This window comes from Diachasma alloeum, unplaced genomic scaffold, assembly GCF_001412515.2.
Source record: "Diachasma alloeum isolate Michigan unplaced genomic scaffold, Dall2.0 Dall_scaffold_00364, whole genome shotgun sequence".
NCBI lineage: Eukaryota > Metazoa > Arthropoda > Insecta > Hymenoptera > Braconidae > Diachasma > Diachasma alloeum.
The window spans coordinates 411,184-433,440 of record NW_021680503.1 but is presented as its reverse complement, the minus strand read 5'-3'; the positions used below and the strand labels follow the sequence as shown (position 1 = coordinate 433,440).

Below are 22,257 nucleotides of genomic sequence, written 5' to 3'. Positions count from 1 at the left end.
CGAGCTAGCCAGTTGTTTACAGCTGGAGTCATGATGGGGAGAACTTTTGGTGGAGTTTATTGAATAGACATTGAGGTGACGTAAAATGTCGAATGGAGAATTTTTTGTTTGTGCCACCGGGTCTATTGAGTATGGAATGTTTTATGAGATTGATAATGCTTATTGCAAGTATCAGTACCACTTCGGGGATGACTGGAGCATTGTTGCGGTAAGTATTTTATTTTATTCGTTTGAAGAGTTTGGGGGCTACTGCACGGTTGGAAAATTACTTTTGTTGTAAATTGGATCCCTGATTATAAATTATTATTATTTGATATTTTATATTTTATTATCTTGAGTCTCCAATGAAATTACAATTTTTGAGTAGCAAGAAGACGAGAATTCCCAATTTACTTGGATTACCAATGAAAATATAAATATTCAATTCAAATTACGTTGAATTTTTAATTCATTGAATGTTGAAGAATGTATTTAGTGGAATTGTCCTGATTTCTATTAATTTTTAGGGAATAGTTGAATGGAAATTCATCGTTACCCTCGATTTTTCCATAAAATTTTGTATTTTTTAATGAGACAATTCAATCTGATGAAAATTTCCAAGAAGTGTACCGCGAATTTCAGCCAAATATTTTTATCTGTATTAATTAGATTCGAATTTTCAGTTCCTCATGATGAGAACTATTTTAATATATTTTTTTCCAGGTGTATACCCTCTTGGCTTTTTACATTTTGCTCCCTTCCCCTTGTCCCATAAAATACGGTCATGAATACAAACATTACATGTAAGAGAGAAAATGCATATACATTTTACATTTTTACATTTAATACCCAGCTGGAAAAAACTTTCAAAAGATTAACCAATATTAAAATCCATTTTTACTGTAACAAACTACGTTCAGTCTCCCAATCTCAGCTATTTACATCGAGACCTTTGAACTGGAGGAGAGAAAGCACAAAGAGAATTATTGAAATGTTAGAAGAAATGTGAAATAAAAAAAATAAAATGCAAAATAATAGTTCTGGGAATGAACTTTTTAATAATTATTCAATTAAAATTGTGAAAATTCTTCCAACTAATTTTCAGAATTCTCAATCTATTAAAAATTCAATCGTCATTGAAATATCAGTAATTACTCAATTGAAAAAACTCAATTTCCTTAAATTTTTTAGATGAATGAGAAATTTCATTAACTATTAAATATCGAATTGCTTTCAAATTCGCAACATTGAGATGCGGCAATTACGAATATTTAAAAAACTCCCAACAGTGCAAATGCATTAATCAATGATTCGATGTGATCGGTTTCCATTAATCAGGGAATTGAAGAAGGCATCACTCAGATGTGCAAATGTACCAACGACGCGCGACGTCTTGCTGTGTGGAATTTTCCCCTTGATGTTACATTCAAATCGATGAATCCTTACGGATGTAAGTGCACCGGACATTCAATAATTTTTTCAATCAGAACGAGGGGAATGAATTGAATGAGTGAAATGAACAAATAATTTATTCGTCGGGGCATTTTCAGGGCCTCAAATGGTCTTCTCAATTTACGGTCTCGACGTCTTTGGACATGACATCGTGAAAGGATACGGGGTGTGTCGTCTGCCCCTAACGTCCGGACGGCACGAGAAAGAGTAAAATTATCTTTAATAACTCCGGTCTTTATACAAAGGCATTGACCCGTGGTAATTCAAAATTTACATCGCAGGACTTCAATTTACGTTCCCGAGTCTTCCTCAAAACTCCAACAATTTGCTGCTTGGCTGACTGGACGCAGACCCGAGCTAATTGAGCCCTCGATACTGGCATCAGGCAACGGCCGAGAGCGTAATTAATCCATCATTAAGACGATCGTGCTTATTCGGGGGAAGAATCTGGTACCAAAGATGTTCGACTAACTGTTCAATGTTCAGTCATCCTGTTATTATCGAACAATTTCGTACCAGACTCGCAGAGCACTAATTATGGCAGCTGTTTCAAATATCATTGTCGGAATATCACATGAATGAATATCATGGAGAGGAAGATCCTAATTTAAAAAAACAAAAGGGAATGATCATCTTGGAAAAATAATAATTACTGACAGATATTTTCAGGACATTGACTTCGATTTCGGGGGAAATAAATTGGGAACTTGTAAATTTTTAATCAAAACATGAATAGTCAATATCAAATTGCGTTTGAAATTTAATTAATCGGGAATTCAAAAATATATTTACCTTGTCTTATTCCATTTTCGTGGAATAATTCAACTGGAATTTTCAATTTCTATCGATTTTCCTATATTTTTTAAATTCCAGTGACAAAATAGAGGAAAATTTTTTCATTTTACTAAAAATTCAATGAAATTTCAAATTGTTGAACAGCAGAAAAACATACTGGAATTTCCAACTAAAACATGAATATTCAGAAGTATATTTGAGAATTCAAAAATATATTTACCTGAATTTTCAATATTTCTATTAATTTTCGTGGAATAATTAAAAAGAATTTTTCTATCGATTTTTCCATGAACATGAATTAAAATTTCTAGTGACACGGATGAGAGCCCAGGGATCCATAAGTGTGACATTCAACATCGTCCTCAAGGATTTTCATAAGCTGGGGTATGATAATGGAGAACGCGACAAATAGAAGACCAATTTATTGAACAAATAGGTGTATTTATTAACAAAATAACTGTAAATACTGGAATAAATACTTTTGAATGCATGAGTTGCCTCAAAACTCATTTCGTAAATCAAGACCCGATATATTCTCGAATATATCCATTGGTACGAACTCAACAGAATTAATTAATTCCTCAATACGCGCTCCCACAATTCATCAATCGAAGTCGGCAGTGCAGGTGGTGCAGAGCAATTCATCGGCAGTGACGTTAGGATAAATATCCAGAAATTCGAAAACAACTCCATTCGTCCATCCAAAACCCTGCTGGCACGTGTACTCTCCTCCGGCGCCGAATTTTCCTGGCTCTCTCGCATCGTACTTCAAAATATATTCACAATGTCATCGGTAATGATTCGCGCGTGTGAAGATAAATCATTTCGTCTTTAGACGTAATTTTTTTCTGAATATCTCGTAATTAAAGGGACATATCGAAATTTTTCCATGAAAAAATTGAGACGTGAACAAAATATGTGAATGCATTATTCGAGTTTTCAATAAATATCTGCATTCTTGGAAAATTTAATTCATCCACTAGTTTTTTCAAATTTCGGTTGCCCCACGATAACTTAAAAAAAATGTTCTGAATTCATTGAATCATGGCTTAAAAAATTTGATCGATTATTTTGACTTATTTGAATATTTTCAAAAATTTTGTATTTTGCGAAAATCAGAATTCCGGGGATATCTTTGAATATCATGCTTCAAATTAATTCAATCATAGCTTAAAATGTTTGTTTCAATGCCATTAAGTTGAAGTTAAAAGATGATTACGATAGCAGCATTGGTTGATTTGATTTTTATGATGATTGTTGAAAATTTCGAATTTTTCATGAATTTCCCTGAAAGTGAGCTTTCTGATGGTTCCTTCAAATATGATATTTCAACTTTATTCCGATGGATTTTGTTTTATTTTGCATTACAGAATCCGAGTGGAAAAACTTGGAAAATTTATGCCCAATAATTCTAACAGAAAAAAACTCAAGAGAAAAATTTCAACAGAAATTCGAAATCTATAGACTTTTTTTTATCGAATATCCAACAGAATCAGTGCAAAAAACAAATAGAATTTTTCAATAGAATTCCAATATAAATCCCATAGAAAAGCCATAGAATTCCTATAGAATTCCAATAGAATTTTCTAGCGAATTCGCTAGGATTTCTGTTAAATTTTTTCATGCGTGTAGTTAAAAAGACATCTTATTCAATTTGATAAAATAAAATAAAATGAATGATGTCCAAAATAACCATCCGGAAGTATATCGCCAATTTCCCACTTGTTTCTTCTAGACTTCGATTTTCTCTCCAAAAAATGTCTTTCCAAAAAGCTTTCCATCTCCCCTCCATTCGCAGACATTCCCAAAAAAACCTCATCTCCAAAATGAATTATTTCCTCACACATCATGCCTCGCCAACTTATTCATCCCCGCACTATGCTGAAATTACCTTTTCAAACATTTTCCCATATTTCTGAAAGCCTAGGTACATAGCTCTCAGCCACCTGGTCGCGAGTGTCTTAGCAACGCTCATAGCAGGCTCCACTCCGGTATTCCGAAGCCCTTGCACCATGATGGATTGGAGAGGCGGCCAAGCATTGGGTGCGTCCCATTGTTGTCCAGTCTCATCCAGCGAGGCCGGTGTGCCCCCTAATCAATCGAAAAGAGTACAGCATTAAATCACAGCCCACCGCCGCCCTTTCGCGCGACTTCCTACCCATAAAATCTCCAATCCGTCGGCGCTTCAGATATTCCACGGTTCTCTTAGCATAAATTTCGCCGTGACTTCTATTAAAGCTCCCGGTGTATAGAGGCGTCAAATTCGTCGGATAGAAGATATCTCTCGGTCGTGCATTTTTCATATCGTAATCCAACCAAATACCTTCATCCTCATTCCAGAGTACGTGATCAATACCACGCTGATACGTTGCGGCAATGTCTTCGTAAAATTTCGCTCTCTGCACAAGGGTGAGGGAGGAGAAGAACATTCATGCATGAAAGAATTTGTTTTGCTGTTCATTTTGAAGAGGAAACGTCGATAGTTGATCTTTGTGCAAGACTTGTTTTAACACAGCTATTTCTCGATAAAATGAGCTATTACACAATTGAGTCCTTTCATGTTTTGCATCAACCCTTTGTTAAAAGGAATTGGTATTGAACTCTACGAAATTAAGGATGTTCTACATCATTTTTCTGGCAAACTTATGATGGAATTGACGTGAAAAAATATAACGTTTTTGCGTTTTGTCATTATTTAATGACTGACGAAATTTTAAGGTGGTGCGAACATTTTCCTGCGTTTTCTCTAAACTTTTAAAAAAAATCACAAAACTGGGGAAAAAACGCATGAATATTATCGCACCACTACGCAACTTCGTGAGCCATTAAAGAATGACAAACCACAAAAACGTTATATTTTTTCACGTCACTCCCATCGATAATTTGCCAGACAAATGAAAACAACGTCAATTTTGGCTAAAAGGGTGTCGAACATCCTTAAAATGTACCAATCCAATTACACATTACGCAACTTGAATTTCAGATTGTATAACTCAAACTTGTAAATGTTAAGTTATTTGTGTGCAAGTCGACAGGTTCAATCTAAGCATGTGGAATTAAAAAAAAAAATTTTAATAATTCAGTAGCAAAGCGGTGAACCGGGTTAAGGATGTGTTACACCCTTTTCGCCAAAATTCACGTTTTTAGAATTTTTCTGGCAAATTGCTGATTGAATTAACGCGAAAAAATATATCGTTTTTACGTCTTGTCATTATTTAATAACTGACGAAATTTCATGATCGCCATTTGATCGTCATTTTCCTGCGTTTTTTCTAAACCTCGGAAATTCACAAAACTTTAAAAAAAAATCAGGAAAATGATTGCACTACCATGAAACTTCGTGAGTCAGTCAATAATGATACAACGCAAAAACGGTATATTATTTTGCGTCAATCCAATCAATAATTTGCCCGAAAAATGAAAAAAAACAGAATTTTGGCCGAAAGGTGTAGTACATCCTTAAGTCGATTTTGACTTTTGGCCAGTTTTTGATTAATATATCAGAATCTAAGAGAGATAGTAGAATTTTTCTTATGACCTTTTTCATAACCCTGAATTGGCTCTACAAAAAAGGTACTGAAAAAAATTCTTCTATCTCTTTTAGATTCCGAGATATTCGTCAAATACTGGCCAATAGTGAAAATCGAGTAAACCCGGTTTACCGCTTCGCTACTGAATTTAATTTAGAATTCTTGGAGAAAAAATAATAAAATAATTCTTCATTTTTTTTAACCTATAATGTTCAGTAAATTAAACATTCACATTCTTGCAACGAAAATGTCAGGATTACAATTTTTACACAGATAATAATAATGCAAATCATTATATAGATAAAAAAAAAATGAAGGAACTTCGTTTTGTGTAACAGCTAATTACGTCATGAAAATTCCGCGTTGGTGTTAAACTACGCAAATGATGAAAAAAAATCGGTAAATTCATTCCAAATTTGTCAGTAGCAACCATAAAAAAATTAATAGAATTCCCAAGTGAAAGCGCCAGATTATTCTATTCAATTATTTCATGCCCATTCCGTTTGATATTTTCCTTATTCACGAAGTTGTGAAATTTTTATAATTTGAATTTACGATTGCACAAAGGTTTTCCCTCACACTATGTACATAATGCATGATGCCGTCCCCCACGATACCCCGATATTAAATGATGAATAGAATTTTCGCTCTCGTGAACGTTTGGAATATTAATCATATAATTTTTTGGGCGAAAAAAAAATCAATGAAAATGAATGAAACTACGGGGTGTTCCATTTTTCTTCATTTATGAAATTCAAATGGAATTTACTGACCCTAGTGTTCCCCTGGATTCGGTGGAATTCACCGAGAAGCCGTGCATTGCGTTGGAGGAATGCATTGAGATCGACTGGTATAATATTTCGGGTGGAAATGTCGGAGAGATTGCCAAAGCCAGGGCCTTCCGAAATAAACCAGCGCGCTGAAAAGTCCCAGCCACTCTCCGCGCCTGCTTTTATTCCATCGTAAAATACCTGTTCGTCTATGTGTTTAACGTGACGCCGTGCCTCCTCGTAGTCCTCCCTGCGAGCCAAACGTATCGATAAAACATTTTTTGTGGCTTTATTATTTTTTTTTTTTTTCGAAATATTTTGTGAGCAGTAGAATATGTTTGAAGCTTTTGAAATGTTATTCATTTTTATTCCGTTATCTTGGGCGGAGATGCCTCGACATGTCACGACACGCGGAGATATTCTTTCAGAAAATATCAGTAACTGAAGAATTATTATGTTGTGAGAAAATTATTCCTCAAATTTCAAGTACGAAATCTTGAAACGCGGAAAGAGTATTGAATTGAATTGCGTATATTTTATATCAGAATCAAGTACATCCATAAACTTGATTGAAGTATATTTTATGCTCGAATGAAACTTGAATTGAAGACTTGTTCAATTCAAGTGCAACTGTTGCTCAATTTTCAAAAAAAATCTAATGTCGTAGAAAAAATATTAATGGATTGACTTTTTCAATTAAATCTTTTCCTCACAACTAATGGCATTGATCGAGCAAAATAACAAAAAACAATGGTGACGTATATTTTTTTTCACGTACCAATAGCTCTCGGGTCTGGGTCCCTCGCTGGTAACGACGTAATGGGCCATTCTATAAATTTTACGCCCTTTAATAACACTCACACTCTTGCCGTGATGAAAATATTCAAACTCTCTCTCCAGCAGTGGCAAGTGTTCGGATATAAATTTTGTATCATTAGTAGAGTCGACGTATTTCTTCACCTGGTGTGAATACAAAAAATTTATACGGAGGGATGATGGTTTCGGGGAATTACGGGGGTATAGTTACCATGGGAATGAGCAGTGGAGGCTGGCTTCTCATTAAATAATAAATCCTCCCTCCGTTGGGAACGAAACCGTACTCCTCGACCATTGACAGGAAATTCTCAAGCATTCCCTTTGCTGTTTTTTCCATACCCGAGAGGAGAAGACCCTCGATAACCCAGTACGTGTCCCAGTAATAAAATTCTGAGGGGGAGAATCGATTCTTTGTGATGAAAACTTTGTTTATGCGAAATCTCACGCGCCACTGGCTATTAAATTAGAACACACGGATTGTGTTTATTTAATTCCTGAGTAATTAATCCCAGTTGATTGGGTTGAAACCTTTATTGCGTGTGATGAAATATCAGTGAGGAAAATTTAATTGGCTCCATTTATCGGAGGTTTTACTGCAATCTGACATTTTTTAACAATGTCGTTATTTGAACTTTTTGGGGTTCGAATTTGGCTTCCATTTTGAATTGTTGAAAAATCAGTTTAAAAGGATTTTTCAATTTTGGGATTTAATTTTTAATTTTTTAATGTTTAAGGGAGATCCATAATAACCTCCCACTAGGCACTATAAATCCATTACCCTTTTGATTGGTTGAAAAATTGCTTTAAAATGGCCCAAAGGAATTTTAATATTTTTTAAATGATTTAAAAAATTTGAAATTCCAATTTTTAAGCGAGATACATGGAAAATTAAAAACTTTCTTTCGAAAATTTGAATTATTCCGAATTATTGGTTACTTCGAGTATAAAATGGTTAATAATTCATCTGAATGTTTATAATACCGATATCTGATATTTCCCAGTCCCCATGGTTTTCCATGCCAATAAAAGACTAAAAATAATGAATGATAAATGAATACTAAAATGCGTCATTGTTAAAATTATTCATAATACCCCTGAACCTCTCACCAGTCACGATAAATCCCTTTTCCATTTGGAATTGTTGAAAAATTATTTTTTATATGAATTTTTTTTTTATTCCTAATTGTTTTTTAATTAGGAATAAAAACTTATGCCCATATGTAAATACTTGGCTGAAAGCCTTCAGGCGATGGCCTATTGTAAGAAACTTATTTTTTTGTATATTTTTCTTGCAATAAATTTCGTTAAAAATTAAAATTAAAAATTAGAAATTCTTCGTATCAATAATTGACCAACAGATAATTAAAATATTAAAAATTCCATGCAATTCAATTTGAATTATTAAGAATTATTGGATTCATCTGCATGTTTATAACACCGAATTCTGATATTTTCCAGTCCCCATGGATTTCCACGCCAATAAAAGCCTAAAAATTATAAATGATAAATAAACACTAAAATGCGTCACTGTTAAAATTATTCATAATACCCCGGAACCTCCCACCAGGCACGATAAATCCATTTTTCACTGGAATAAGGCTGTGTCTCTCTGGATATCTGATGACATCCGGATGAACCGTCCTCGACAGATTTCTCCAGATGAAATTGAGCTTGATAATCCACTCCCTCATCCCCTCATCATTGATTCTGTCCAAGATAGCGGGTTTGGCTTGCCAGTCCGGTGGCACCCACGTAAGCAGTTCATTTTTCTTTCCAAAGTTTTCACTAACGAAGCGGGCCACTCGCGTTTTGTTTGGCTTACCACCTGTTGCCGACATCAACTCGTCGAAACTACCGGGGACAAGGATTTTCACAGTGTTATTGTTATGGGATAATAATTACATTTTCATTTCCCACCGAGATTATCGACCGCTTCACGTTTACGACAGGAGTTGTTACTCCTTATTCATGCGCAGCGAATCTGACGTTTTCAACGGAATAATGACTTTAAAATTAAAGCTTCAGGAGGGAGATTGTGTTTTACAAGGAAATACCCGGGGCATGGAGTTACCACTACCGAGAGGAATTATTTAATTTCCGTTTCCAACATTTTACAACGGCTTCCTTGCTTATCACGTGTTTTGTGTTATCGCGATGTAAGTGGAATTAATTTTTCAGGACTCAGTTCAGTCAAAAAAACTTCTGACGGCTGAAACATGTTTACTTGAGGCAAGTAATTTTTCTTCAATCGTTTAATTCTCCCGGGCATCTCAACTCACGTCTTATGCCTTAAGGAGATACAAGGGCTTTGGATATTTTTCTCCAGAAATGCTTTTCTACTTTTGTAGTCGAACATCAGAGCTTTCATGTGAGCACCGTTTGACCCTATGTTTCTGGAGATTTTACAATGATTTGATTATTTGAATTATTATTTATTTAAATTAAAAATTTGAAAAAATAGCAAGTTTACGTGTAAGTTTTGAAGGAAGATTGATGAAATAATTAAAAAATTAAAACTTTTGAAAATTATATGAATTTTATATAAATAATTTATTTAAATCACGTGATCGGAATCGTAACAAATTTATTCATATTCACAATTTTACCAGAAGTCGATTTCATGCTTAAAAAAATGTTTCAGAAAGTTTACACAATTTAAATTATTTATTTATAAACAATGAATGTTTAAAAAAATAATCATCTATCGCCGTTCCGTAAAGCGCAAACATTCTAAGATTTAAGCCATTGAAAATAATTTACTTTTCTCGAGTAAATATGGTCTGCAATTAGGAAATTTTTCTCTGCGTAGTTATGTACACCATTAAAAATCTTTGGGGAAAATTTTTAGTGTACTTTTTGGAAATTTTCATTACATTATAGTTTCACTAAAATTTCAAGGAACTTCGTTCTTGAAAATTCAGAATTGTAGGGAACAATTCATGAAAGCTGTAAAATTCCTTTCAATTATTCCGTGAGAATTAATAAAAATCAGGAAAATTCAGGTAAACATTCTTCAATTTTTTATAACTTAAAAATTGAGCACAATTTGGAACTGAATATTCATGTTTTCATTGAAAATCCGAATAAATGGTGCAATCTGAATAAATGGTGAGATTTTTTATGCAAAAAACTGCAGCAGAATGAGTCACATAGAACAATCGACATTTAGCAATTTTTTTCAGTCAGAGATTTTCTGTGAAAGCACAATTTTCAATAAAAATTGATAAATAAAAAATGAAAAAAAATCCTACGAGACTTCTAGTCCATCTTCAATAGAATTCTAATAAAATCTGCGAGAATTGCAACGAAAACCTCATTTCCTACAAAAAAGACCGGTAAAATTGCGGAATTCTTCGATAGAATCGTTCAAAAACTATTACAATTTTTAGGAGAAATCGAACAAAATTATCTATCGAATTCACTAGGTTTCTCTATAATTTCTCATTCCCCGCTCTACGGAAAATAGTCATCTCCCCCAGATCATCTAGAATTCATCAACCCTCCCCCCTTTTAACAGTCTGAATAATTATATTCAAATTACTTCTCCAATGTGATCTTCGGATCGTTCAACAGATACATGTCCACAAATGTTTTGCTATCCGGAAATATATTCGCCAGCTGCACAGTCTTCAATAGTAAGCTGTGGCAGTAAATAGGACTGCGAACAGAGAATAAATCATCCGCGATTGAAAATTTTCAATCAAAAGAGAGCAAAGAAGACGACACGCACGAGAAAATTGAATAGAAAAACCTAACGAATTCGTTAGGAAAATCTATAGCATTTCTATTGACTTTTCTATTCGTGTTTGGCCGATTCTATTGAAATATTCAATAGAAAATATTCAACAGAAAAAGTCAATAGAATTCGATTTTTCTATATAAAATAATTTATTCTCTTCAGATATTTTCTATGGGATTTTCTCGGCTCAAATTTCTTCTCAAAGTTTTTTTCATTCTATTTTTCTTTTCTCTATTGAACATTTCAGTACACTCTTAGAAAATTACCCTTGACATTTCAAGTAAAAAATCTTGAAATTTTTAACAACGAATAATTTACATGGAATTTCCATTGATCTTGTTATTGATAAATCAATCAATTCAAGAAGAATATTCAATGAAATTTGATTTATCAGGTTCATAGGACAATGAAAATGTCTGAAAATCGTGAAAATTCAGGCAATTTTTCTTTAGAATTTTTAATCTCTTGAAGATTTAATTGAATATAATGCTTAATTTTCGAGATCGGTGTGAAAATTCAAATTGTCATTGAAAATTCAATGATCATTCATCATAAAGAACTTAATTTTATTGAATTTCCAAGGTGAATCAGGAATTCCATGAGCAATTTAGTCTGAAATTGAATTCAAATTCCGAATATTGAAAATTACTTAATTTTCAAAAAAACAATTTTCAATTTTTTCAAATTCAAAAAATTTCAAAAAACTGTGTAGAATCGGTCAAAAACTAATAGAAAATTCGGGAGAAATCCAGCAGAATTTTCTAGCGAATTCGCTAGATTTTTCTATACAATTTTTTCCTCCGTGGAGAGTTTGAATTAACATACCTGTTGCAGAGATCCGTCTTCACGTTTTTTGCTCGAATGCTTGCGGCGTTGCCGGTCGCATGCAGGAGAAAAAAGGTCAACAAGTGATCACGCCACATGCTCCCGTCTCCTCTGCCCTTTGATTCCAGGACGACAGAGTAAAAATAGCCGCAAGAAATCCCGGATCGTTCTTTAATTATCGAGAGTAGGGGACAGCGAACGCGAGTGCTTCATAACGTCAAATGCACTCAGCGCCGCTCTACAAACTCGAGTGTAAGACAATATCAAGTGTTTCCTCGGCTCAGACGCTTGAGCGAGTCCTTCTGGGCATCCTGCATCGACCAAGGGGGCGACACTGTGCAGAACCGACAATTAAATGAATGCAGTATTGCTAAGTACACGAGTCTGCGCAATTACGAAATATCTCCACTCTTATTACGTGAACTAGAATTTTACATTTTCATTTACCTCTAATGCGGAATTTCGATGGAAATGAGGATGAAGTGGGGTCGTAATTTTGAATGCTACTGACGATGAGGATTTATGGGTTTTACGGTCTTTAGGGGGGTTTGTTATTTGGAGATTTCGGGGAGCGAAAATCGGGTTGCGAATTCATCTTTGACTTCATTTTGTTGTATTGAATGATTGAATATTTGGGTTTTATCCACTTTAAAAAAATCCAGTGTAACGATTTTTGAAGCCTCTATTCCGCTTATCAAGTAATGTAATATGATTTCTATGTATATTTTTTAATGTACTGTAATCTTTTGTTTACAGTAATTGTGAAAGAAGAGAAATTAATTTCTTACTGTAATAAAAAAATACATATGTAACATAGTATATATGTATATATCATATAATATATACTATGTATACTATACATATATTTTCTTATACTGTAATTTTTTTAACTCTAAACAAATATATATACAATACTAAAAATAATAAAGAACGCAAAAAGCAAAGGAGAAACGAAGAAGAAGATGAAGAGGCTAGGACGATTCTGAATAAATTATTCAACAATTGAATTCTCATTGAGAAAAACTTTGTTTAAACCATTCATTTTTCCTACATTATTATTGAGATAAAAATTAATGAGAAACGGTAAGGCTTTACTATTTTGGCACCCATGGAAAATAATACAATAAAATTTTCAATCCGGCGCACTCTCTGCATGTTTGGCACGGAAAAATCCTTTTTTGATCATTTTCAAAAAAATATTAATTCTAAGACTTGTTTGAGAACTTTATCGTTTTTCTCTCAGTGTAGATTCGCCTAAGATGAATCTTCTGCTGTCGAATCTATCGCCAGCTTCATCATGTTGAATGACTAAACTTCATCTGTTGTTCATTTGTTGTTTAATTTGTGATTTATATTTGCAGTTGAATTTTAGAAGTATGAATTTGTAACCACTAGAATGGTCTGGGAAGTTTCCAATTCCAAAAGTGATTGAGCAAAAAATATTCAGTTTTGGTTTTTAATTCAATTTAATAACTGAATATTTGTATTTTTATTTCAATAAATAATTTCAATTTTTTCAGAAATTTGGGATAAATCTAATGAATGCTGAATCACTTCATCAGTTGTTGAATTCATGAGTAATATTCATAGTTGGATTGCAGCGGCATAAATTCGCGGAAGCCTGCTGGCACTATCCTCTGAATTCAACGCCAGTAGAAAATGAATTTACGTGACGTCCAAACTTTACCAAGTCATGCCCATATTTTTGTATGGTTTCCTCGGTGCTCTCGTGGAACACAGGTACATTTGTTTGACATGGGGCAACTTTTTAAACGCATTTCTCGTGTAACCCCTTCTTTCCACCAAGCAAATACTGTATAGAAAGTTTCTGACGGGCTTCCGCCACTCCCACGCCTCTGCGTCATGGAATTTAGGGAACAATAAGGTATTTTAAGAGTGTTCCGGTCGTAAATTGGTGGGAGAGCCATTGAATGTTTTATGCGAATTACAGGGAAAGATCAACGTTTTCACGGATCAAAAATACTTCATCGAAATGGGATATATTACTTGCTTGAATGAAGAATACGGAAATGTTGAAGGTGGGAATGGATATTCCATCATTAAGTATTCTGCTTTCAATTTTTTTTTCTTATTTCAATTTTTTCCAATATTTTTTGAATTCTCATTATAGATTGTACATTTTCGATCGTAAAATTTTGCGAATTGTAAAATAAAAAAAAACACTAAATAAATTTGCGAATCAATTAAATAGATTTATTCAAATAGCTCATAATAGTGTTTTTATTGAAACTTAAACTGGATTTTTATTTGCAGTTTTGACACTTTAATAAGTTTTTAAAAAATATAAATAAATGATTTATCATCATGTGACAACCCTCAATTCCGAATGAATGAATTCCTTCATATAATAAAAGCATTTCCATTGAAATGAATCAATAACTGTATATAATTCCCTCCAACCATCGCTGAAATGAATAGAAAAATTTCACATAAAAGTTTTATTCCATTCAAATCCCTCATTACTCAATATCATTCAATCCATAATTGCACACTCACACAATTTTCTCTAGGACAAATGGAGCTATCGGAAAGCATGTCAAAATATTCTCCATTTTTTCTTATTTCAATTTTTACCAACATTTTTTGAAATTTAAAATAAAAAAAAAAACAAATTAATTTGTGAATTAATTGAATGAATTTATTCAAATAGCTCATAATAGAGTTTTTATTGAAACTTAAACTGGATTTTTTTTTTGCAGTTTTGACACTTTAATAAGTTTTTTAAAACTATAAATGAATGATTTATTACCACGTAACAACTCTCAATTCCGAATGAATGAATTACTTCATATAATAAAAGCATTTTCATTTAAATGAATCGATAACTGTATATAATTCCCTCCAACCATCGCTGAAATGAATAGAAAAATTTCACATAAAAGTTTTATTCCATTCAAATCCCTCATTACTCAATATCATTCAATCCATAATTGCACACTCACACAATTTTCTCTAGGACAAATGGAGCTATCGGAAAGCATGTCAAAATATTCTCCATTTTTTCTTATTTCAATTTTTACCAACATTTTTTGAAATTTAAAATAAAAAAAAAAACAAATTAATTTGTGAATTAATTGAATGAATTTATTCAAATAGCTCATAATAGAGTTTTTATTGAAACTTAAACTGGATTTTTTTTTTGCAGTTTTGACACTTTAATAAGTTTTTTAAAACTATAAATGAATGATTTATTACCACGTAACAACTCTCAATTCCGAATGAATGAATTACTTCATATAATAAAAGCATTTTCATTTAAATGAATCGATAACTGTATATAATTCCCTCCAACCATCGCTGAAATGAATAGAAAAATTTCACATAAAAGTTTTATTCCATTCAAATCCCTCATTACTCAATATCATTCAATCCATAATTGCACACTCACACAATTTTCTCTGGGACAAATGCAGCTATCGGAAAGCATGTCAAAATATTCTCCATTTTTTTCTTATTTCAATTTTTACCAACATTTTTTGAAATTTAAAATAAAAAAAAACAAATTAATTTGTGAATTAATTGAATGAATTTATTCAAATAGCTCATAATTCCCTCCAACCATCGCTGAAATGAATAGTAAAATTTCACATAAAAGTTTTATTCCATTCAAATCCCTCATTACTCAATATCATTCAATCCATAATTGCACACCGACACAATTTTCTCTAGAACAAATGTCGCTACCCGAGAGACATGTCAAAACATTCTCCATTGTCCCCACTTAACTGATGAAACACATCAAACGCATTCTTGCATATCGCGTCTCCGGATACTATGCAAGAACCCCACCACCCGTGGACTCGTCGAATTCAAACAACTGTCACCGCAAACTCCCCCGGAAATTGCCAACAATGCACCAACATTAAATGTTAAAATCATCTCCAAATCAAATTTCGTAATCCAGTTTGCTGCTGCAAGTAGTAAAACCACGGCAGTCGTCAGACCTGTGGCCAGATGTTTGCGATGGTTCGTTCGACACGGCCACAAAACTCCATACTGTTGAGCCACAACATAAAATTTCCGAGAGTACTGAATTGAGTTCTCGTATTTTCATGAAAAATAAAAAAGAAAAACAAGTGGGAAATTACTTTTATATTAATGTCGTGTAATATTGTGTAGATTTTTTTTGCTAATAAATTAGAAATCGGCTTTCGAATGATGATTTTGTGCATCATCTGCTTTTATACTATAAATTCATGGCTTCATATAATTTTATTAAATTCAATGAAATTTCTCTTTTAATTAATTGTGTTATAGTTTTATTTAGTTTAATATTTGATGCGATTTCAAATGTGAAATAATATATATCTGTACCATCTATTTATTCGATGAAAGTCGACGTACGATGATTGAATCATCGATGATTGAATCATTAAAACAACCTACATTGACGTGTTTTCATGAAAGATAAAAAATAAAAAGCAGTGGGAAATTGCTCTGAGATTAATAGCGTATAGATTTTTTTCTACTAAATTAGGGTCAAATTTTCCAAGTTTCATTATTTGATTTTCTTAATGAGGGGAACACACAAATAGTAGAATGAAAAAAAAACAGAAAATTCGAGCCGAGGAAATTCTGTGAAAAATATCCGAAGAGAATAAATTATGTAGAAATATCGAATTCTGTTGCCTTTTTCAATGAAATATCTTCTATTGAAATCCTCTAGAATTGTCCAGCGAATTAAGTAGATTTTTCTATTAAATTTTTTCATTCGTGTTCGGAAGCAAAAAAACACTAGAGGTTTTTAATTGGCTTCCCCATTTGGAGAATTGAGAATTCACCGAATTATGCATTTCAGTTGCTTAAAAAACTGAAGAGGTGTTGCACCGAATAATACAGAATGTTAGCACAGCACTCGTTGGAGCCCCTCGAAAACAGCGAATAAACTCTCATATCGAGTTCCATCAAACATGTCCCGCTGTTCACCCCCATTGCCCATCCTCCGGGCATCGTAAAAACTGAAGACCCGACATAACGGATGAATCATAATCTCCAACGGCCGGAAATTATTGCACCAAACACGCTTGTCATACCGCGATATCGGATCCACTACCCGTTTCATTCTATTTGAATTAATTGACAAATTGACGGTGCTCGTCACTTACATTCATGTGTATGTCCAGTGTTTGCTGTTGGGATGTACGAGACTCGTTCGATCAACGAGTTATTAAATCACTAGTGAATCCGCTGGATTGGTTTCAGTCGAGAGGGCTCATGAACAATTCGGTGTTCATGCGGGGTTGGGAATAACTGTCAGCCAATTGACATTTGTGCATGACTTTTCTGGAATATTTTCCATTTATTTTCATTTTATGCAGATGAGCAATGCGTGATATTTGAAATGTTTTTAGCTTTATTCAGGTGCAATTCTTCGCAATAAATTGTTTTAACGATTCGATAGGGAATTGTATTTGTTTTTGGCGGATTTTATTGAAGAATTTAGTTATTTTATTGTGTTTTTTAGGACTTTCGTGGCATAAATTTCGTCAGTTCCTTCCATTCTACTTCTACTCCCTTTTCGATTAAAAAATCCAGCAAGAGAACTTGAAGAATTGAATCCATTGCAATAGGAATCAATAGAAATCAAACAGAATTTTGTAGCGATTTCGTTATTGTTCTATGAAATTTTCTCGTACGTGAAATTATCTTTAAATAAAAAAATATTCTCGCTCGTTAGTAATACTTTTTTCTTTGGTATCATTAGAAATGCTATTCTTTTTGCCAAAATGTCATCAGTTTGAAATTCCTATATTTGAAATATTGCAGTTGAAGGTGTGGACTCCAGTCATTTCCCTTCGAGTCCTCCGAAATTTCCAATAAAAGTTGTTCGACCATGGTATTCCAATTTCTATGAAAATCAAACCGTAGATTGATTACAGACCCTCGACCACTATCATTGGTAGATGGATTTTATTGCTCTTTCACGCTACAGCATTTTTCCCATTCCGGGTAAACTTCATCATAGGGATGTGCGTTATTTTCTGCTCGACTTGACGTTATTAAATACAAGTCACATCGGGTAGGACTGTTGATCTCGTTCATATTGAGGAAAATTCTTAGAAATGTCGGGACAAAAAAAAACTCTTCTTCATTTTTATTCAATAATTTATTTCAATTCCCATTCAAACTGATTACTCGATCGTTTTTTCGTCGATTGAGGGATCAGTGAGATGTGGGGAATACTGATAACGTAAGATACATTAATATTCAATAATAATATTTATAACTTATCTAAATTTTCCTATACATTGTTAGAAATTTATTGCAAATTAATCGACAGTTGCATTGCAATTCCCCAACACTTTTATCTAGATTTAAAGTTTTAGTTCATAAAATTTTTACATAGTAATAATTCTTTGCAGATGGTCTTTTAAATATTCGAATCGATTGTGAAAATTTAAAAACGCATGAATTATTTTTTCCATATTTCCCAATTAATTTGTTTAATTGTCGCATTAAATTCGAAATTTTTCTACTGAAATCTCACTAAAATATCACATGACTTCACGAAGCATTGCAGAACATTCTACTCGAAATACAAAGTGAAATTTTCCATTACAAAATTAAATTTTATGAAGAATCCTTCATAAAAATCGACAATGAAAATTTAAAAACGCATGAGTGAAATTCCGAACGAATAAGAAAATAAAAGCAATAGTCTCTCAAATTTTTCTCATACTTCTCAATTAATTACTTTAATTGCCATATGAACATCGAAATTTTTCTACTGAAATCTCACTAAAATATCACACGACTTCATGAAGCATTTCGAAACATTAAACTTCGAAATATAAAGTGAAACTTTCCATTACAAAATTACCATAAAATTTCCCTGCAAATAACATGGATTGAATGAAGAGGATAGGAAATAATCAACCAAATGGATTGCTACGAAAATTTGCCAAACGTTTTCTTCTTTAGTATTCAGTATAACCCAGCCAGGCTTAACAATTCCAACGATCAGTTGTCCTCTCTCAAGGGAGGAACAGCTCTAAACCCCTTTAAAGCCATTCCCATGCTTCTGTGAGTCAAATCCATTTTCTGGATCCCCGGAAAATTGCACATTCTATTCTAAAGACTAGATAGCGAATGAAAGAGGAATTGTAGATGAACGCTCCCGGCATTCCTGGAATCGAATAAAAAACAATTGAACGGATTAATTCAGGATTGCTGGGGGAGAACAAGTCATTATTCATTCGCTCATTTGCCTGATTGTTTTTCCACGGAATTTTAGAACACTGTTTTTGCGTGAAGACTACACTCAATTGGTGGGCTTATAACGTGACGCCTTCTTGCTCGAGGGAATAATAATTTCCATTTCTATGAAATTAGTCGAGCATTTCGAGGGAAATGGAAATTGTCATAGTAGACTTTGTTTTGTGAATATTTCTTGAAATATTGAGGAGCATTACCATAGAGACGCTATTCCACGGTTGGAATTTATTCCAATGGTATTTTCAATACATCGATTGTACTGACAATTTTAGCACAATACCTCGGATTTATATTTGGACCACTCAATTGCAAAACGGCTTGTAAATTCTAAAAGGTCGAGGGGTGAATCCCTTTCCAAAATTAGATTTTATCTATTCGAAGTTGATAAATACGCGGAGGTTCTCATAACTATAATTTTTTACGAATAATTGATTCTGAAATTATTAGTCAAATAGACTGCGGAGGAAAATAAATACTATTTTGTTGAAAAATTATATTCGCGAAATTTAATTTGAAATTTAACACGAATTTCGATTTAAATAAACAAATGAGGAAATTAATGAAGTGAGTAAAATATAAATAGAATGAAATAATGTGATGAATTGTTTACAATTTATTGTTTACAATAGATAAATTTGTAAATACAATAATTTTTTAGGCTTTATTTTGTAAATTAAATGTTGAACTATAATTTTTAAATAATTGATTATAAAATTATTGTTCCAATCGACATTAAAGGAAAATCAAATGTAAAATAATATTCATCTTAAAGTCGGCACCAATTGAAATGTAAATAAATTGATGAATAAATGAATAAAGGAATGAAATGAGTGAAACGTGAATAAAATAAAATAATTGAATTGCTAAAGGAGGAGAGTCGTAGCATAATGCGAATAAGTGCCCCATAATGATTTATCAAAACTAAAAAGCACGGATCCCCTAACAATACCAGATCCTCGTCATTATAAAGTTCGAAACTACGAGAAAAAAAATGGAGGAGACGTCCATTGAATGCACTCCAACAATCCCCCCTCCCCCCTAACTTGAAATGAATTCTCTAAAGTCCGAATCAGATATTTGAAATTTGCCTCGGCATGTTGAAACTTTTCCCAGTGGCGAAGAAATTCAATTCAAACAGTCGAGAAAAATGATATCATGAGAGAGAATTATTTCTCTCTAATTATTCCCCGGACACGTTTCACATGCACGTGAGCTCGCGTGCCGACACTCGCATGTTTCTGATGTGTTTCATACCGTTGATCGTATAAAATACTCACGATTGTTTATCTCTCGAGAATGTTACGCCCTTCGTATTCAGTGTCGCTTAATGTCATGTCCGGATACATGTCTAGAAATTCAAAAACTACTCCATTCGTGAAGGCAAAACCCGGTTGAACCGTATATTCACCACCGCCTCCGTAGTGTCCAGGATTTCCCGAGTCATACTGAAACAGAAAGAAAATAAAAGGTCGAGTTTAAGTCGAAAAGACAAAAATATTTTATTAAAAAATCGGTGAAAAAGGATTTCCGGACCCAACGATGCCATTTCGATGAGTCAGATGTCATTTTAAAGAGTAAAAAAAACCTTGACAACGAAAAATATGAGGATATTCTCATGACTATAATTGTTTAATATAATTTATTCTGAAATTATTATTGAAATGGACATTAAAGAAAAATCAAAATTATTTTTTTGTAAAATACTATTCGTCTAGAATTGGACACATATTGAAATGTAAATAAATAAATAGATAAGTGAATAAAGGATTGAAATGAGTGATCTGTGAATAAAATAAAATAATCGAATTGTAAAAAAAGATAAAGACAAAAGAAGAGACGAAAAAAATCGTCTTCAACCGTCAATATCTCCGGACCCAACGATGCGATTTCGACGAGTCGCATCTCATTTTAAAGAATTAAAAAAGACCCTGAAAACGAAAAAAAAATCGGTAATTTCACTCTGCCGTTGTCGATTTATCGCCGATTGAAGACAGGCGGTTTTATCGCACTGAACTTTCTCAATGCAAAATTCAGTGGCACGAAGATCCCTAATGGCTGCGACGACCGCCTCAGCGATTTTCCTGAAAACTTTACATCAAGGACCCGGTAAACCTTAAGCATCAGGTACTTCAGCCGATATTTGATCTTACCAGCGTCATATACCGTCATCTTCAGTCGGAATTTCAATTCAGCGGTGGAGGCCCCGGCAACATCTCCAGTGTTATTATTCTGAATAATATCTCGGGTATCTTCATGTTGCTCAATAGATATCATGTTCAGTGTTATCACGAGTGTAATATTTCAGAATACGGCCAGGTGTGCTTTATCTGTGTTACATTCTCCCGTTGGAATGTTCTTTTTCTCTCGTCCTCCCGGGGGTGTGGGTCTATTGTTCGGGGTAATATGTGGGGGAGTGTTGCGCTCTAGTAGCTCTATCGGTCAATCTCCTATTCCTGAGTGGAAACTTCTGAGCTATTAGGATTCCTCTGTGTGTGGTGGCTTAGGTGATCGCCATTGTGCCGAGGCAACCGCTAATGTGGCTTTCAGGCGTAAACAGCAGTGATGGGTCCATTATTGGGATGCAATAGTTGGGAGTGGACGGCTAATTCAAGAGGGAGCAATATCTTTGAATGAAGAATGCAGGAGTTACTATTGAAGATATTTTGCAATTATTTTGTCACTTCAAATGTGTGGACTCAAAATTTTTAAGGGCTTGGTTAGTCAAATAAATTAATATTCTTCAGGGAAAGAATAAGATCCGATTAATTAGCCCATCATGTATAGATATTCCAAATTTTTATTTTTTTCCTCATTGAAGTAGTTTTGAAGAAAATTCCGAGCTAATAAAAAACATTGGCTAGTTAGTACTTTTTTAAAAATAAATTTTTGAAAAATCACCCCTGAAAAAAAAGGCGTTATCCCTCCTATTTCATTATTTCCAAAAAATTTTATCACCAATCGGTAGCAAATTGTTTGAAGATTTTTGCGAGTTAAGAAAGAATCGTCAATGCACTCCTATTATTGTGTAAATTAACAATTCCAATTTCAACTGAAAACCAGAGTTGATGACCAGAGTTTGTAGCAGAGATGTCAGACAAGATATGAATGTTTTTTT

General features: G+C 33.4%; 3 protein-coding genes across 4 annotated transcripts in view; 1 reads left to right on the top strand and 2 right to left on the bottom strand.

The window, feature by feature from the left end:
• LOC107041407 (B9 domain-containing protein 1) lies at positions 1-2,690 on the top strand. Of its 2 annotated transcripts, none has more exons than XM_015261966.2 (5): positions 1-208; positions 1,318-1,429; positions 1,530-1,638; positions 1,713-1,831; positions 2,538-2,690. In XM_015261966.2, the coding sequence occupies exons 1-5, from the start codon at positions 86-88 to the stop codon at positions 2,636-2,638; spliced, it is 564 nt and encodes a 187-aa protein (XP_015117452.1). In that variant the 5' UTR covers positions 1-85; the 3' UTR covers positions 2,639-2,690. The 2 variants fall into 2 exon arrangements, with proteins under 2 accessions (XP_015117452.1, XP_015117453.1); XM_015261967.1 differs by having other exon boundaries at positions 1,713-1,881; positions 2,538-2,574.
• On the bottom strand, positions 2,653-12,185 carry LOC107041406 (trehalase). Its single transcript, XM_015261965.2, has 9 exons — positions 11,907-12,185; positions 10,884-11,000; positions 8,892-9,193; positions 7,554-7,732; positions 7,305-7,486; positions 6,530-6,776; positions 4,385-4,625; positions 4,118-4,317; positions 2,653-2,992 (listed from the first exon to the last, which is right to left on the bottom strand). Exons 1-9 carry the CDS (start codon positions 12,002-12,004, stop codon positions 2,831-2,833), a joined length of 1,728 nt encoding a protein of 575 aa, XP_015117451.1. The 5' UTR covers positions 12,005-12,185; the 3' UTR covers positions 2,653-2,830.
• Positions 12,186-18,014: 5,829 nt separating this feature from the next.
• Positions 18,015-22,257, bottom strand: part of LOC107041424 (trehalase) — a 38,199-nt gene continuing 33,956 nt past the window's right edge. Inside the window, exons 9-10 of the mRNA XM_015261993.1 lie at positions 20,420-20,587; positions 18,015-19,053 (exon numbers count right to left, since the gene is read on the bottom strand). Of these exons, the coding sequence (XP_015117479.1) occupies positions 20,426-20,587 (162 nt within the window). The 3' untranslated portion in view covers positions 18,015-19,053; positions 20,420-20,425. The remainder of the gene's footprint in view (positions 19,054-20,419; positions 20,588-22,257) is intronic.